The 19877-nt window shown below is 37.2% G+C and overlaps 1 protein-coding gene across 1 annotated transcript in view; it reads left to right on the plus strand.

Moving 5' to 3' along the window:
• The window catches only part of VCAN (versican), a 98779-nt gene that overhangs the window by 41536 nt on the left and 37366 nt on the right, over positions 1-19877 (plus strand). The window contains exon 6 of the mRNA XM_042823087.1: positions 521-3697. Within this exon, the coding sequence (XP_042679021.1) occupies positions 521-3697 (3177 nt within the window). The remainder of the gene's footprint in view (positions 1-520; positions 3698-19877) is intronic.

The raw sequence follows: 19877 nt of genomic DNA on the forward strand, positions 1-19877 counted from the left end.
AGGATTCCTTTTTGCAATCAGTAATTATGTGCTGAAAATAAACTGAAGTGCTGTTTCAGTCTCCTAATGCATTTGAGTTGTATGCTATAGTAAGCTTTGAAGAAAACCCACAGATTTGCAGTACTACTCATTTATGCCATTGTGGAATAAACTTTTATATGTCCTGATCAGTACTTAGCTGTCAAATGGATACTTGTATAGTATTAGGACACTCAGAGATAATTATATAAATAACAGCTACAAAGAATACTGCTCCTGTTCTCATTTCATTTGACATTAAGTTACATGCAACTTAAATAATATGATATTTATGTCACTCAAAGCTCAGTTGTATGCTCAACAGTTGTCGAAAGCTTTTTTGCCTCTATACGTATTTCTCAATGTAACATGTAATTTCTTCTAGGAATATGTGAACTAATTGAAAATGTTGGTAATCTTACTGAATGATTCCTTAACTTTTCTTTATTCTCTCTGTTTTTTGTTTTTGTTTTTGTTTTTGTTTTTGTTTTTTTTTTTAAAGGTAAAAAAATTGTATCAGAGCCTACAACTGTTAAGCTGGTTACAACTCTGAAAACTGACAGTGTGAAACTATCAACTGCTAAAGTTACTCTTAAACCTTCTGTTTTTGAGAGTTCAGTTACTGAAGTGGCTGTCACCAAAACAAAGGTCCCTGCTTGGGAGGAAGCAACCCTAGAGAATGAAGATACAAAAATGACTACTGAAGTGGCTGAGGAGAAAAGGGAAATGGAGGTGCTTATGGAGAACATTAAGTTAACCACCCTTTTACCTCAGACTGTCACAGATGGTGAAATAAGCCCTTATGATACGCTGGGAAGGACTGAATATGGTGTTTCACCTAGGTTAACAGAGAGCACATCTGCAGCTTTGGAAGTGGAGCACACTTACTCTGAAGCAGAATTGTCCGAGGAACAAGGTAGGTCTGAAAGCACTGAGGACGCTTTCTTGACCTCTGTAGTTTTTCAGGATAGCACAGCTGTAGCTAAGAGTTCTACTGGTTCGTGGGAAGATATTGAAACAGGAGATACACAAAAACATGATGCTGATAATCAGACTGAACAAATAGAAGTGGGTCCTCTGATGACAGCTACAGATAGCTTGGTACCAGCTTCTCAGAGAGAGTTACCCAGGACAGGGACTTCAGTTTCACTAACAAAAGAAAATCTGTATCTTGGTTCTCACTCAACAAAAGAACCCACAAAAAAATCAATGGAAGCAAAATCTGACAAGAAACTTACAACTGTTGTAATCCCTAAGGCTTTATTCACTGATCAGTATGATCTTACTACAGAGGGGGAGGGAAGAGAGAGCATGTACACCATTATGCCTGATAGAATTTCTGGCGTGGCTCTGGTTAGCGTCCCAGAATCAGATGTGCCTGCTGTATCAGAGACACTCATAGATGAGCTTGTGGTAACCACTGGACAATCTTCTACAGCAGATGAGTCAACTCCATTCATTAAATTTAGTTCGTCTGCAACTGTGTTTGATAATGAGGCATCAGCTGAGGGAAGCAGAGAGGATTTAAAAGATGTGCATCACACTACGTCATCTGGAATACCTGTATCCTTTTCTGTATTCACTGCCAATGAAACAGGATCTGTTCTCACAGAAGGTACCATTGCCCCACAAAAGTTTGAAGAAGGCATCACATCTGTTCTTCACTCATCTCAGCAAACAGAAGGATCAGCTATTTTAGAAAAGCAGGAAAAAACAAAGGAGCCAGAAGTGAGGACAGTAGATGATAAAGTCCTTTATGTCACAACTGTTTTTCCTGCTTCTGTTAGTGCAAGATCTGAGGGACGTTTCGTAAGTGAGAAGTTCACACACACTCCTCCAGTTTCTGGCATGTGGCTACAGACAGATAAGGATCAGGGCTATATAACAGAAGAAATATCTCATACTAAGAGAATTGAGCTAGACTCTGAAGATGGTATCTCTGGAATGGAGCCTACATCATCTCCAGAGCAAATTATAGAATATACAAAGCATCTGAGAGCTTCAGTTTCAGCAGTAACGGATGAAACCAACACAAGCATGGAGACAGCAGAAACAAAAAGTGATGAAGAAGCTGTATCAGCTGATTTTGATTTGAGTGAAGGTACTACAGATGTCTTCCATACAAGCAACTCTTTAGATTTGGAAAAGTTTACTGTATCCAAAATATCAGTGGATGAAAGTAGTGCAACATTTAAATCGTTTAGCTCCTTTAGTGGTACTGTGTTACCAACTGCTGTGCCCACTGTCCTGGAGGTGACTGATCATGAAGCAGATGAAACATCAGGACAAGTTATGAAAATGACTCTTTCTACCCCAGAAGGTGAACAAAGAAAGGCTGCTGAGAAATCACCAGCAACCTCTGCTGAAGATGAAGTCTCTACAGGGACGGAGATCTCAAAACACACAGTGACAGAAGAAGGCCAGACAACCAGTGTGACATCCACTGTGGAGAAGTCAGTGGCAACACTTCAGGAAAGAGGAGGACAAACATCTGTTGGCTTAGGAGTAACAAAGGAACCCCTTAAGTTTACAAATTTAACTGAGATAGAGAATACATTTCCACAGAGAGAACATGATATTTCACTAGTTCCAGTCACTGTAGGTAGTGAGAACATTGGAGTTACTGATCAGACTTCTTTTGACAATATCATTCATACTGAAGCAACAGTAACAAGTGCAAAAGCTAGTGAAGTTTTTCCAAAGGAGCTCTCCACAGAAGATCAAGATAGGGAACTAGGTACTGCCACAGGGTCTACCTTGTTTGTGACATCTGTCCAAATGCGTGAACAAAAGACGGCAGCAAGATTTGAATCATCTCTAGCAACCACTCTGGAAAAACACGATGAGACAGGTTCAGCCTATGATGAGATGTATCCAGCAACAGAATTATCAGTGCCTGCATTAATGCTTACAGAATATGGACAAGTTTCAGGGCCTGTTGTAACTAGCACCAGGTCTTCGCATCTCACAGTGACTCCCAAGACTGAGACTGCTACTGAGCAAGAAGAGAAGATTACAGAAGCGATGCCTGTAACGTTTGGTACACAGGCAAAAGTGTATGAAAGCAAAGGAACCACCACCAGGGAAGAAGACAGAAATATAGGGAGCTGGAGTTCTGTGTTGACCCCCCATAAGATGCTGAGTAGTCCTTCTACTGCAGGAAGCATTAGTCTTCTGACTTTGGGAGCTTCTCCAAGTCAAACTCCAGAAGGTTCAGGAATATCAGAAGAGCTGGAAGAAGTCGGAACAGTTCCATTTTCATCTAAGGCAGCAGTTAAAACAACTGTGCTGAGTGATGTAGATACATCATCTGTTAGTGATGTAGAGAAAATTCAGCCTACCTCAACATCCAAACCTTTTATTTCTCTCAAGACGCCACGTATTATTCCCGAGGAAGATGAGGAGGTAACAAGCAGTGACATCATAATAATTGATGAATCTATTTCTGCAAGTAAAGCCACTGCTGAAGATGATCTGACAGGAAAGATGGTAGAACCAGAAATTGATAAGGAATATTTCACATCATCAACTTCTACTGCAGTTTCACGTCCTACTGCCCCACCCACAATGATGGAGGCCACAGAGGCCTTGCAACCACAAGAGGTGTCTCCTACTTCACAGCCTGATAGTGGAACTGACATAAGATTGTATGTTATTCAAATCACAGGCAATGATACAGGTAAGATTTTGCCTTTTAGACCTGCAATCCATCGTGATGGACAGTGTATCATAACAGGCTGGTGTGACACTTCTAGAATATACAGGAAGTGCTACTTGGATCACTGAAGCATGCAAAGCACAAGTTTTATCTAGACAACAATTTGCTAAGTGTTGGTAGGTCTATTTTTCTATCAATTCAAAATGATTGGAAAAGTGTTATATATATGGCTTCAGGTGAGGTTAATTTCTATGTAAGAATAATATTGAACTGTTACACTTCCTATTAAGACTAATGGTGGTTATATTCCAGTTTTCTTACTTAATGTTGTCACGTCACTGATTTAACTTCAGCTATCTGTGGAACAAGCATTTTAATTTCACAGCTTCCATTCCATGCGTTACTAGTCCTAAACAAAGCACTAGATTATTTTAACGTTCCATTAGTCCGTAGCAATTAACAATGCCATGTACATGTAGTCAGCTAAAAAAGGCTAATGCATCCTGCTGTGTCCTAAGATGGATCTCCTGTGATTTTAGAGAAAGGTTTCTGAAGTTTTCTTAGATTTTTTCTACCAGTTTTACAGAATCTGAGATGTCAGTTGATGTAATTTTTTGCAGTTTCATTCTATTTTTTAGCTGATGACATTGTACATGTGTATGCAGCTTCAATTCCATGGGTATCCAGAACAGAAACTTCTGAAGTAACAATGAACTCTTTAATTTTATTAAGAATATGTCTCCATAATTCAAAAGTTGAAGAAGCATGTAAAATGAACGTTACTTAAGGAGCCTTGGTAAAACCTTATTTTTAAAAATTAGGCGTTGAACGCTGATAAAAAGGAAAGAGATCAAATATCTAGTATGTTCAGTATTGCATTCTGTTTTGTTTTTTGTTTTTTGTTTTTTTTTTTCAACAGAAACAGCAAAAATTCATTCTATGCTTTTTATAGCTTAACTGTACGTGAGGCTTTTGAATGATTATGCAAGAAACTGTTTTGTCATTGGTCCTTTGCCATAATCTCCTTATTTTGAATAATGTATCCAACAGAAATTATAATTTATGGAAGTCTGGTAGACTGGTTTTATTAAGTTTATGGTTGGTAGAATTATGTTTAAAAATCAAGAGGCAGAAGTAGAACCCTTGAGATGTGCTGTATTGTTATTTGACTTTCCCAGTGGACTTGGTATGTTTATTTACTTTGTGCTTGTTACTGTACTTTATATTTACTGGACATAAAACTACACAAGTCGTATCAGCAGTGACTGAACCTATTTCAGAAAACAATAGTTATTTTAAAATTTAAGCACTGCTTTTGTTTCTGTGACATATTATCTTTATCTTAACTGAAGCCATAGTTGTTGCCAGTGTCTTGGAAATCTCAACTGAATGAGACAAAAGTGGTAAGTCAGAACAGAATTTCTCAAGACTAGAGTTAAGTTACATGTTTTTATCCCTTAGGAAGTTTGGATAATTCTGTTTAACAAGTAATAGGAGGACTGCGTAGTAGTGAAATAATAGTTTTCTCTGTTCCATTGTTGATTTATACAGTAGTTTGTTGTGCAATTGAGTAGATGTCTTCAGGCAGCTGTTTGTTCCACATGGATGGGAAGTAGTAGGATGGTTTGGCAGTGTGTGGAATCTTCCTGTCTTTTCAGATAATGCCTACAGTGTATGATTTGGGATTTTTCTCTGTCTCCCTCAGATAGTCTTCTTTATGCTTTCTTTGGAATGCTGTGGGTAGGAATTAATCCAGTTCCTAATTTCTGGACTACCTAAAGAACAGCAGATCAGTGCACAGCCATGATTTCTCTCACTGAGGTGATGTATTCCTCAGAACCGACTTTATTCAGGGTTTATCTTTTGGTTCTTCACAAACATTTTTCTAGTTATACATGTGCATATTTTTGATGGTTATATGTTGAATTAAAGTTTACAGCCTTAAAATTCTGCCCTTAGGACTGATTTAGTCTATCAGCATAGGAAAAAAAAAGTCCTAGAATAGTATGGTAGTATCTTCATTTTGCTTAAATAATAATAGGATTTATCAAGTACCCAGTGAAAGGTCAAGAAGGAGCTTTATTTTTCTATTTTCATGTGTGACAGTGATAATTCCTCCATTTAGATATTCAGAGAGAAAAGCCACCCTATGCCTACTTGCAACAAGTTAAATCAGAGCTGCCAAAGATTTGTTTTGTCTGAGGATATGGTTTAGGGCTTTCTTTTCTTTCTCCAGAAATGAGAGACTGTGCTTGAAACAGACTGCCAAGCCAAGTTTCACTTCATTGTTAGGCAGTCCATAAACTTTTCTTTGTACTGAAGAAAATGTATATAGGAGGTGCTAAAGAGGAATGAATTTGGCAAGTATTACTAACATATGCCCTTCACACAGACACAGTTCAACTTCTTATTCTTTCATTGTTTGTCTGAAAATTGATCTGCAGACATACTCAAACTACGTAAATTGTACCTCTGATGTTTTGTTCTCAGCTAAATGACAGCAAGACATAGTTTTCACTATCTCTTACTCATAAAACAGGAGTTTTTCCTTTTTTGCTTTGGCATTCATTACAAGGCAATACAGTTTAGCATTCTGAAATAAAATAATCAGTGGAGAATATCAGAAAAGGCCCTCATAATTTTAAAGTCATTATCCAGAAGTATATTTTTAGAAATGGCAATTTCTTTTTACCAAACCCTTCAAACAACAGCTGTTGTGGAATAGAAATGGGAAATCTGCTATATAAAGGGCATATATGAATGTGTATAAATGAATGTAGTATTTTCCTTCTTGTGTGTGCACAAGTGTTGGAAATATCGTTGGGATTAGTTTTTTTTTTAATCTTTCTTCACCACGTTGCCATTCAGCTTTCTTCAGAAGCAGTACTCAATGGAAATACATTATCACATTTGGTTCCCTAGCCGCATGGCTACAGTATAGTCATGCTATTATACTAACAGCTGAATAGCACTCTCTGCAGTTCCATTTACCATCTGTAGTGTAGTCATAACACTATTTCTGTGGAGGTAATGTTGTCTTTGTGAGAAATATTTCACACTCCACGAAGAGGACTCACGCCAAGGGCTATAGGGAGGCCATGGGCATCTCTCCTGTGCCCATTGAAGTGAGGAACATTTCCATGGCCACACTCTGTGATGAGGAGGAGAAAGAGGGAGGATTTCTTGTGCCTTTCTACTTGATCTCAAGGCCTTGCTAAAGTTGCATCACCTTCATTGAGGTGCTTTGAAGTCATCGGCTGGAATGTGCTGTAGAAGCATGGAATGTGTTATGGATGTATGGAATGTGGGGGATATGGTTCTTGATTATTATTGTAGACTCAAGCTGCACTTAAAAGACTTTTAATATTGATGATGTTAAAGTCAATTGAATCTATTGACAAGGATTTCAGGTTCTCTTATACTCTACCAGAATAATTTGTAGTGGTACTGTATGTAAGTCAGATATTTCTGATTTTAAATAAAATAGGCCTTTGAATTTATTGAACCAGCTATCCAGGAACAGTTTCTCCTAGTAGGCTTTTTTTCTCATGCCATCCCTGAGCTTAACAGTTCTTCTCCTAGCTTTTAAAATGCATGCTTGCAATCCATTAAAAATTTCATAAGGGAAGTTTCAGTTACTTTTAGATAATTAACTATGGAAGCAGAGTTAGGGGAGTTGGAAGGTCATCCTCATTAGCTTAAATTCTGATAAATACACTCAAATGCTGACATGAAAGAATGCAACATCGGATGGATTGAACAACTTGTTTGTATCAGAATATGTCACCTTTCAGTGAGAAAATGTCATGTATAAGCAATACATGCACTTCCATGTGTGCACGTGTGAGGCAGGTGCACAGATTTAAGAGGAACATCAGGCATGGTGTTTCTGATGGGCTATGGTACGTGGCCATGTCTGGACTGGATGTTCCAATTAGTGAGGAAATATATTTGTGTTCAGGGAAACATTCCTTTGTTTTTATTCTAATAAGGAGGATCATGCACATGTTTCATGATGGAGAAAGCCTGGAACTTCATTCTCCTTTACGAAGCAGTAAGCTGCTCCTGCTGCATAGTGACACAGCAAAGTGGCTCTCATCCCGGTGTTGACCACATGAACACTTCTTCCTTACATAGGATAGGACAAGGGAATCATCTCTTTCAAGGCAAAGAGGGAAGTCTTGTTCCTTTGTATCCTTTATTTCCTCACAGATCTGATATGTGTTGCAGTTGTGAGCGCTGGTGCTGTTACTGGAAGGTAGTGTATCAGCAGCTGGGAATAAAAGAAAAAAAAAAACTTGAAGGATCTTTTCAGCTCATAAAGATTTTATGAGCTGAAAAATGCTTGTGGGGGTGTTGTTTAACAGTGATACTGGAAACATAACTCCTGTCTGTATCAGGAGTAATTTGCACACCTGCATTTTTTGGAGACATTTAAAAGTCTTTACTTAGTGAGTGTATTTCAAAGCGCTTATTGGACTCTGGGACTCACACCAACTCTGTCTGGTTTCTTGTCCCCTCCAGCTTTGAGCAGAATGAAATTGCAGAAACTTGTGCTCTGTAGTTGAGGAATTTTATGGAAAGAGGGTTACAAACCTTTGTGTTTCAACATGTAATTCCCTGACATGCGTATTTATTTCTTAGTAGTGTAAGAAGATTGTGAAATTTGGAAGAAAAGGAGTACTGTAGAATGCAAGATGTTAATGAGTCATAGTCGTAAAGCTGAACAAAGGAGGCAGAATAGGGTCTTTGCAGGTCCATCTTAAAATTCATTTAATCCTTTTGTTCTTCCCTGCTCCCTCTGGAAGGCTGTCCCAGATCATTGTGACTCTCCTAAAGTCTGATTCTAATATCTAGCCTGAATTGTTTCTTGGCCAGTTCAAACTCGTGTTTATTCTTGCCAGCATTGTCTTTAGCTTGAATAGGTCTTTTTTCTTCTTGACACTTATCCCTTGATACTTTTATTTCTCTGTTCAGTCATAGAGAATAACCATGTCCCCTTTCAGCCTTCATTTTTCTCATTACTGAGGAGAGAGTGAAAATGCTGTGGGATTCTGCAAGGAGCAGGATCTACTGCTCAGGGTTGTTGGGATGGTGCTGGGTGATGGTGTGAAGAAGCAGAACTACATGGCTCCCAGCTTTCTCCATGTAGAACCCCACATGTGATCAAGCCATTTTAGGAGCTTGCAGCATCTGTTCTTCTAGCTGTCTTTACCTGTACCCACACTGTTGTCTTTTAAGTTGCTTTATTTATGTCTACTGGCGAATACCTATCTGGACACTGTTCTTTGTAGTAGGTGCACGTGTGCTACGTGCAACTTTTGGTGTACTTTTCAGAAATTGTTAACATAATAACTGTTGTGTTTGAGAGTTCTGCTGAGGGAGAAGAAACCTTGTCGTTTATGTGCTGAAATCATTTATGTCCTCCTGCAATTGATAGATATGTGCTACAGAAACATAGTTTATGCTTAGGAACTGTTTCAAATCAAAGTTTATTGTAAAGAAAAAAATGCTGTCCTGCATAAAGCATTCTCCTTCTTTATGCAGTGCCTGCTAACGCACTCAAGCATGTATGGATAGAACATCTCTGCCTGCACAGGATGTTTAGCTCTCTTAGCAACTGTGTGATTCCTGGTATCAGTTGTGCATTTAAGAGAAAGAGAATTGAAAATGTGCCTGAGCATCATGGCGAGCAAAATGTCATTTAATTTTTAAGTGTATCTCTTCCGATACGGTATTCTATGGCCATGGTTCTATTGGTACTGTGTTGAGCTAAGCTCATTTCAGTTGGGATGTTGGAGCACTAGTAAGCTGAGCACTAGTAAACTTCCTATCTTATTAAATACAAAGCCTCCTGTTTATTTAATGGAAACTGGACTTGTCTGCTTACTAACTGATTTCCAACTGATATTAAGACTATGGTGGCTGCTGGCCTTCACTAGCCCTGGAGTTGGTCGTATTCCCTGCTGTTTGCAGCAGTCAGTGGGCATGGTTTTATTTCAGCTGATGAATTATTAATGCAGTCTTTCCTAGTGGTGTTTTGTTTGGAGCTCTGGGTTTGTTTGTTCAGCTAGGAAAGAAAAATGCCTAGTAGTTTTGAAACACATTCTGAATGAAACAGGTCTGTCTGTATTAGATAGCTGCTCAAATAATTTTCATAGCCTGAGTGACTGAATTCTCTGTATCTTGTAAAATGTAGAATACAGATAGCCAAATTTTTATTTTGTTTAGAGTAACTCAGGCTGAACACCAGCAAACATGGCCAGATTCTGATATCATCTTTCCTGGTGTAATTACACCACAGTAATTACAGTGAGGTGGCTGAGAGCAGAATTGTTTAGGGGACAATCGGAATGTCTTTATAGCATTCACAGCTTCTCTTTTGTTCTATAATTAGTTACATTTTACTTCAAAAGACACTTGTATCATGGGGAGTTAAAGCAACATATTTAATTCTAACTGATAGACCTGTTACTTAATTAAGCCAGTTAGAATTTTTCTGTATTAGAATATTCATGTTGTACTGATGCTGTGAAGGATGTTTGAAGGAGTGCTATTAAGTTGGTCACTGTCACATATAAATCATAGTTAAAATGCACCAGCAAGGATGCCTGACATGGGAGAAAATGCTAACAAACAAATAAACTTAAAAAAACCAAGCTCACAACCTTTTATACTTTGAAAATAACAGCTCTGTGCTAAAACTTGATATTCAGAAGCTTTCACAATAAACTAAGTCTGTGAATTAGTAAGAAGTTTTTAAGCCACTATTGCTGGCTCTTCCTGCAGTCCTATTAAAGAGCAATGATTTCTTTTTTCACATTCCTTTATAGACTTCCATATATACAGGGAACACTGCTCTCACATTAAATACTGCTCAGAGGATGCATACACATTCCCTGCTGTTTTTGCATTGTTTCCAAGGAAACGTCTCCGTCCTAGACATAGGGATTACACATTTGTAGCTTTCTTATAGCTCTTTGTTTATTCATGAGACAAATGAAGGAATTTTATTCATAGGTACAATGTAGTTTTTCATTCATCTGCTGTAAAGGAAGAAGAATTCTGTTAGGAGTTTTGTTTACATGTGAAGAAAGTCTTTAAAAGTCCTTTGGCAGAAAAGATGAACTGTCATTTACATGGAAACTATATCTACAATATGATTCTTTATTTTTTTAAGGAAGGTGATCATCTGTTCCAAAATTTTCTGAGCTTAGTCCCTCTGTAAGAAATCTTGCTACTTATGATGAGGATATCAACTTTTTTGCCATTTTCAGAAAACATTATCTATACTGTGTTGCTTTACATGAAATGTTAATGGGATACAGTGAAACTCTGAGTGAATACAGGATATGGTCCCAGGAATATAAATAAAGATATTTTTATAAGTGCTTCAAATAATAAAGCTCTTAATAGAAAATCATTCCTTTAAGATAGGACACTTTGTATTTAGGTCTGATAATAGCACTCAAAAAGTGTTTGCAATATTCTTTCTTTCTGAGTGCATAGTTTTCTTTTTTTGCTGCTGTTTTTTGCACATTTTAGATGTAATTCTTAAATTCACTCCTGCTGATCCAGCTAGCCTTTTCTATCACCTTCTGTTTTTTAGTGTTTAGATGATAAATTTGATCAATAATATACATAATGCCTGCTGGTTTCTTTCAGGAGGTTTGTGAATTATTTCCTGGCACAAGTCAGAATGTGTTTTCAGTGTCTGCTACATATTTTCTGTAGCCTTTGGGAACATGTAGTTGAAGTCATCCATCTTGATCATTGGAGTAATTCATGTTTTAAAAAAAAACTACTTGCTGAATTGTATTAGGGTTTGTCTGATCAGTCTTATATTACTGTCCTTGCTTCAATGAGGATAATTCTGTAGCAAAAATCATACGGACATTTCTCTTCATTAATGATTAGAGCTGAAATTTCTCCTCTCTCTCCTGATAAGGAGTTGGAAGTTTTGTCTTCTTTAGGATTGATTTTGTCTTTCAGAACCCTATTCTGTATTTGATTACTTTTTTTTTTTTTTTTTAACTGTAACCTTTTGATTTTTTATCATCCAGCAAGAGTTTGATAGTTTCAAGTTGGAGTTTTTTGGCATTTGAAGAAGAATTTCCACATACTTGATATAGTTCTGTGCCAACATAAAAGGGATATGCCTATATGTATACAGAATGACATTCTTTTAATATGAGAACTTATAGTGGGATTTTACCTAAATTATTTCTTTTTCTTTTTTTTTTTCCCCTTTCTTTGAGGTGATGACTGAAATGACTCCTGGATTGCTCCTGCATTTGCTATTTAGGCTTGTAGTGAGTCACCATTAAATATTGCAAGCAAAATTCAAAAGTCCTGTGGAAAAGTTGTATGGTCCAGGTGACAGTTTAGGAGGCAATTGAATTATTATTGACAGAGGAGGTTGCTTTCAGATAAGACCTCTGTAGTTTTAACCTCATTCTGCAGTATTTCTGCTCTGCCAGGCTTCCTTTTTGGCTGTACTTTTCTTTCTGTCTCATTTGCTGTGCACATGTCCCTGCAGACTGGAAAACAAGTGTGAGGATCAAAGACATCCCAAAGTTGATTCAGAAAGAGATTTTGTATCAAGCTTAGTATTTAGTTTTTGAAAGGCTTTTACCTGCATGGCACTATTCTCCTTTTCCTAAAAGTATGTTTGAAAGTAAGAGTCACGTCTGAGATATTCTGTCAGCAACAGTGGGTTTATACAGTCTTATATTGGTAAAACTGCGGGTCCAATTTACTCCCAAACTGCTTTGACTTTGTAATACCCAAAGCAACCATGCTCATTAACCCCCTACACAATAAATCTGAAATGTGTGAAGGCTTTTTTATTGTTTTTCTCACACTTCAAGAGATGATACTCTGAACAGCCCATTGAAATTGTGATTACAGAATCTATTCTGTATTTTCTGTGTAAATTTGCAGTGCATAAAATGTGCAAAAATCCGTATGCCAAGTAAGTCAATATCTGTGAGTACAATCACTCTAAATATTTGAAAACATACATTTGAATTTAAAGTTTTACGAAGAGAAGTGTAGTAACACAAGCATGTGGGTCCTGGCCAAGATTGACTTGGCCCACAATGGACTACTCTAGAAAAGCCTTGCTCACATTTCAGTGAATAAAATTCAAGCCTTAAAATAGATTGGCGAGTATGGATTGTCACAAAAATAATAGCTAAATTTGTCCCCAGAAGAAACAGGGGCTGCAGCTGAAAAGTGTGTCTGATTCACTATATTGTTTTGTGCTGTCTGCTTGACCAGCAGGTTTGTGCAGAGATTAAACTGTAAGTGTGCTTATGGAGTGTTTGAGAGATGTTTACAGAATTGTAGGGAATAAAATTTCAGAGAAGCATCACAATAAATGGCAGACATATGTATAAAGTACTCCAATACTCTGTAGAAAAAGCATTGTGAGCTAGATCAGGTGGGATAATGTGATGTATTCACTTGTGCATCTGTATGTATAAACAGAATGACCTGTTGTAGAGCTTGAACTTTAGGAAATTTTCTGGTTTTATTTTTGCCACATAATCTTTCACCTTTGAAGCAAATAACATTGGTTAAGAAAGTAAAACTGAGCACACGTGTACTCCATAAAACAATTGTATTACTCCTACATTAATATGAAATCAACTTAAATTTTTTGGTAACTAACACAGTAGGGAGTCTACTCTTAAGTTTGTTGCTAAAGCCAAAGATTGCTGACATTTACCATGGGATTGAGCATTAATTACTGGGCGTTTCATGTCTCATGGACATCTGCTTTAGCACTGTGGCTGTCGCATTTTGATGTTTTGGTCCAAAGTTTTGTGGCTACAGGTCATTTTTTTGCTGGGAAGGGGCAGTCGTTTCCCACATTAGTAGGGATGGAATTGATTCTGACTTGTTCCAAATGTGTAGTGACAGAAGCATTTTGGGGTTGCCCTCATGTAAATGACAGCTGGCAAAGGGCAAGACCTGTTTCCTTCTTTACCATGGAAGAGTACCCATGGGATCAAAGCTAAAGTTTTGGTGAGTGGTTGTCTTCCTTTCCCAGCCAAATTTTCTGCCTGCCCTGGTGAGCTGGCCTCTGGAGTTGGACTTTTATAAATAACAGGCAGAACGGCTAATCCAGGCTGCACATTTTGCCTTTTTACTTTGTTTAGGATTTTAGCTGCAGAAACGGATGTAGTACTTGCCAGTGGTTTGTTTTGGGTTTGTTTAGCCATGCAGAGTTTTAGAAGTGTCTTCTCCATGGGCATGAAGTAAAATGTCATTGTTGGAAGGATGCTCAGGAGTGAGACGCTGCTGTCTGGAACATAGTTTTGTTAATGAAATATTGGAGCGGAGAGGAAATGGGAACAAAATAGTTGTCCTTAGGATATTGTATGGCAAATACTCACTCGTTATCCAGGAAAGTATATCCTGCACTTGCAGGGGCTCAGACTTGACACTGTAAAAGTGCCGTTTTTAACAACTTGACATTTTACTCAATCTGTTTTTTCTTAACAAGCTCACCATTGTGTCAGGGGGGGAAAGCAGGAAGCAATGAGGCTGAAGGAAACGCCAAAGGCTGCCAGAAGGTTTCATGATACTCTTTTATAATAAAACAGTTCCTTTATTTCTGACATGGTTTTTGCATCATCATGTCTATTACTCCAAAATTTGGCAGGGATGCTGAAACAAAACGATGCAGTCCAGAGCCTTGTGCAAAACAGATGTCCAGATGAGTGACACCCTTTACACAGGTGTTTCTGGTCATGGCCAACAATTCAGTCAAGTGTGAACATGTGGAATGGCATAGTTTGAAAAAGGCTGCAGCTTAATGCCAGCAATTGATACTAAGGCTTTCAGCAGGGCTGTATCTCACATGAAAACAGAGGTACTCAAATAAGGTAAAGCAGAATGCTGAAGTCAATTTGAGTAGACAAAGCTGACCACCCACCTTGAATTGCTTTCAACTCCTACCCATCCAGCTGTACACAAACTCTTCCTTCCCAATATTTGCTTCCAGATATTTGCTTGAATGATTTAGATTTCTTTTCAAGCTCAATGTATAGAATTTATATCTGATTTTTTTTTTCTTTTCTTTCTTTTTCTTTTTCTTTTCAAAATGACTAATGTGATTTAAGGAATAGTAACTTCTCTTTTGACTGTCAGATGGAAAGCAAAAAAAATTTTTTATTAAACTTGATTAAAAAAAAAAAAAAAAGCAACCAAAAAACCCCAATGGAAATGTACATTACGTCCTTAAAATTTTCTAATGGGAGCCAAAGTTAACAAAACTTACATAAATATATACCTAACTGCGGAGCACTTTCAAGTGAACTAAATAAAACCCTTTATTTATTTAGACTGAAGAGTAATCAAGAAACTGTCTTTAAGTAGACCTCATTATACATGTTGTGCATGTTAATGAAAAGTAAAAGGATTAAAATAATCAAAAGTTTAATTATTTCTGGACTAGTCTTTGTTGTCTTTTACTCAGGTGTGTATAGTAGTAGCCATGTTTCTTTAACACCTCAGACCAGCTCCTTGGCAGCATTCCCACCTTTTTCTGGTGGGGAAGATGAGGTATGCCTGGAGCACTGCTGCACTTTGACCTTGCTTAGGTAGGTTAATGGTATTACAAGATGGCACAAGTTAGAGGAATTGCACATACTGTAGACTGACACTTGGAATTTTCCTTCAGCAGGAAATGTCTGTATTTCAAAATATTATTTCTTTTGAAATGAGATGAAAAGAATAATAATAATAATTAAAAAAAAAGCCTCTCTATGAAACAAAAGAGTCCGAAAGATGTTATCAGAATGTTTTATTTCTGTAAAACAGAGGCATTCTATATCAATTCAAATGTAAACGTTTTTTTTTTTTTTTTGAAAGTCATTCTACATTTCAGTTCTTGAAACTTTACAGACTTTTTTCAGTTTGTTTAATTGAAGGCCATCTTGTCAAATTGCTCCTCCACTCCTTCATCACGCTTTTAAATTGAAATATTCATTGAGACTGACACATTACTGTGGGATTGACTGGGCTTTCTTTCACTGGAAGATTTTCAGAAAGCCGTAGTCGTCAAACTACTGAGTCACATTCAGCTGCAATGATGCTCCTCTGCAGAGCTGAGAGCTCTGGGGAGTCAGTGTGTCATTTGGAGCTCTTAGTCATTCCTCAGGCTTGGTCTTCTCCAAAGCCCAGATGTGAGCCCTCAGTGAATTTTTTCACAGTTCAAATAATTCAGTTTGGACCCCTTACTTTGAGGATTACTAAATATTTTATAGAAGGAGTGGAAATATCTGCTGTCTGAATTTATGTCCAGCGATTCTGTGTTTGCTGTTGGGAGGTCACACTTGCTAACCTATCAGGTGTGTCTCACAAACATGCATGAATTTTTGGACAACACATAAAAGCTTTCAGAGACTCTTCATAGAGTCTTAGTCAAACGCAACATGCATGTTTGAATCGATTATTCAAAGCATTGTTTTTCCACTGTGTAAGGTTGGACTTAGTGAAATTCTGTGACCCATCTCATGCGGGAAGCTAGGCTAAATTTTGTGAATATACAAAAATGAATCAGATACTGGTTTGTGCTTCTGCACCTAGTCCTCACTTCTGACATTGTGCTTTCCATAGCATGTTTTTGAAATACAATCGTGCTTTGCGTTGCCTTTTTCAGAATGTTTTCTAGAAGTCTAATCAATGGATGGTTTGAAGAACCATCAGCTTCAGATCTCTGACCTTGAGTTCTTTTATCAGCTTGCCCAAGCTGATGATCTGTTCTTCCACAGTGCTAGGGATTACAGTTTTGTCTATCCCCTAGTCCCCACCCCAGACACCCAACGATAGTCCCAGAGCATGTGGTCTATTGGAGGTGATGTTCAAGGCTGTTGCTGAGGTGCATGTTTATCAAAGCGCATGTGATGGGGGTCTTCAGGAGTTGGTGGCAGTTGTACTGTGCTGACCAACTGTAGCAAAGAAGCAGAGGTACCTGAAATTAAGCGCAGAGTATATAGCTGTGGGGAAGAAACAAGGTGATGTAACCAGTAAAGCATGGAATGTAACAACTGTACTAAGGAAAAAAAAAGGAGGGGAGGATTCTACATTTTTTGTCTAAAATTGTTAATCACTTTTCCTTCTGAGCCAAAGGTTATTTTTTTTTTTAATTTGCATTGCAAGATAAAAACATTACGTTTTTAAAACAGTCACTAAATGTCACGTTTACAGAAATGTGATGAAGACACATATATACAATATTGTATTGTAATTGTAGTCATAATATGAACTAAATCCACTGTGCTATAATTCTGATGGAGCCAAAACAAAAATTTCCTGATTATGAAATGCAGGAATAAATAAGAGTAATGCAAACTATCTTGTTTCTTTCATCCTAGCCTTCTGGCTCTGCATTCTTGATAGCGAATGCTATGTAATTTGTGATAGGGTCCCACTATGGAATGATACTCACACTTAAAAGACAAACAGTCCAAAAAAGTTTTTGGTCTTCTAAAATTATCTTTTATTTTTATCTGTATTCTAAACAAAATGCAGGGCCTCAATCAAAGTCCGCAGAACACTGTGTGAATCTTTCAGTGAATACCATGGGTTTATCAGACCTTTAGTCCTACAAAACAAAGAACTATTACTTCTGGCACATAACTTTGGAAGTTTCACCATAAGTGGAGAAGTTGCAGAAATCCACAGGTGAAACTCTGCTGTTTGCAGAATGTCAGATTGAATGCTAATTTTCCTATTATGAAAAAGACAAGAATATGCTTAATGCATAAGCCTACTGGTTTTTATATTTAAGTTTTTTAAAAGTTTGAAAAAATCAGAATCTGTTTTTCATTTAACTTTTTACTCTAATTCAGTTGTTTATCAGAAGGGTTTTTAGAGGGAAAGCCCCCTCTAATGCCTGCCCCCCTCCCAAATGATCTTGAAAAAGTCTTTTAGAATTCTCTGTAGAATATTAATACTGTTTAAAACAAACAAACAAACAAAAAAACACCAACAACTGATATCATATGTTATACATTATTTACATGTGTGGAAGGCAGCAGTGAGTAACTTTGGGGAATTCCTGTCATTGAGTCTGTGAAAATTAATTTGACTGTAGAGCCAAGGATCATGAGAAGGGATGGAATGGAAATTAATGCCATCTCCATCCATTGCTCTGTGGTTTTCAGTAGTATTCTCTTGTGTCCAAAAAGCGCCTGGAGCAAGGGAATTTCCATTTCTTATACACAGTTACACATATTCTGAGATAGATTCTTATGCTATGCAGGTAATTTAAAACATCTAAATGCATTAAATCAATTAAGAAGCACTGCAGGCTGCATGTAAACCTACCCACCTATCTATTTCATCTTTATTTCACTGCATATCTCTTCAGTTTTCTGCACAAAAGGCTTTACTGGCAAATCTCTGTTGGACTGGCAATGTAGACCTACTACCCCTGTTTAGACTACTTTTTAATTGCTTGTTCTTACTTTCTTTCTTCTGAGAGTAATAGAAGAGCACCTCTTTGAACCTCTTTGAGTGCTCCTTTTGTCTCAGCTGTCATTGTAATGTGTGAACTATTGATAAGAGCATTTAGGAACTGAATTCCTTTCCCTTGTCCTCACTCCACCTTATTAACAGGCTCCAATGTATATGTCTTTCCCTGCAGATGAAATGGGCACAAACATAAATTTAGACAGCACCTTTCAGCTACATCTAGACAGCTTAAAGCTATTGCGAGTGTTTGTGTGTCTGCCCTGAGCATCTGCTTTTCCCTCCCTATTCGCATCTAATGATTGTACGTAAGTTTTCATCCTAAAGTCTTGCTTATTCTTAGAGGACAAGATTACAAGGTATATGAGCTTATATTGTTTGTTAGATTATTGCTCATCTCTAAGGCTTAAGACAATTTACTATAGCTGTTACTGCTGAGTGCTGGCAACTTAAATAACCAAAACTTTTCTGGAGAAGAAATTTTAATAAAAAATACTTCAATTGGATTCCTTATTATTTTCTTAAGAGCTGGTAGTTTTGTTCATGGGAAAAACAAAACAAGACAATAATACTTAGTATTTGATGAAAGGGTCTTCTCAAAATTTATTATTTGAACATCACACCATAGCCAAGGTTCTTTTATGTGGATCTTTGTGGCATGTGAGATCTTGAAAGAGCTAACAAAGTAGAAGTAATGTCTGATAGAGATCTTTGCATATGTAAGAATTTGTATATGTCTTCTAGGTAAATTTGGAACAGATGTTGTTCGTTAATTTATTACCTACTGTGATTTAGCATGAGCTAGTAATTTGAGGGACTCCCAGGTGTGCACTGCTACAAAAAGCAGTACACTGGTCAGAACTTGTTAGTCATGGTATCCTCCTACGAATTATAACCTATCCTGTTCCATCCTGTTTTTTTTTTCTTTCTTTTTCTTTAATATGTGCAGTTCTTTGCAAAAGGATACATGCTTTGTGCACACAATCCTAACAGCTGTATGCGAAATTGTAATAATGCTTATGCCATGTTAATTTATATACTAGGGTATTTATACATATTATTTTATAAACTTGTACACAGCCATCTTTCTTGTTTGTACATATTTTCATTTGTAATTCTCTGGTTGTGTATTTCTGTATTTCACATTATGGCGAACTTACCACGAATCAAATTCTGAAAGCTCTCTAGCAGATTTAACTTGCCATTCCCTTTTTCATTAATTGACTTCTTGTGTATTTTTTCAGTTCAGGATTTTGAAAACGAAGTCTACAATTTTGTGCTAATAAGAGCTTCTAATTTTTTTGAAAATACAATTCCTTGATAGTACAGGCTTCACTGGGAAAATACCCCAATAGCTGGGCAGAATCAGGTATAAGACAATATTTTTCATTGTAATGGGAGCCCTGAACTTAATGCTGTGCAACCTGAATGGATCTTGATTTTTCCCAAATTCTTTAGCAATTAGGTCATAGCCTCTGATTCACTGCACTTAATACTTTGTGAAATACCATTACTCTTCAGCTTGAGATTTATCGGAATGAAGATTTAGTGGTAATTCTAAGTTTAGCAGTAAGCACAGGGTGAACAACTAGAACATTAATTCTCTACTGACTGGCAGCAATCTTTCAAAAACCTGAGTTGCAGACAGTTTGCATGCATTAAAAAAAAAAAAAAAAAAAAAAGAACAAGCCAAAGATTCACCAGCCTTTCACAG

The sequence above is a fragment of the Centrocercus urophasianus genome, unplaced genomic scaffold, assembly GCF_019232065.1.
Source record: "Centrocercus urophasianus isolate 14NV4802_14NV808 unplaced genomic scaffold, USGS_Curo_1.0 seq_21, whole genome shotgun sequence".
Lineage (NCBI taxonomy): Eukaryota > Metazoa > Chordata > Aves > Galliformes > Phasianidae > Centrocercus > Centrocercus urophasianus.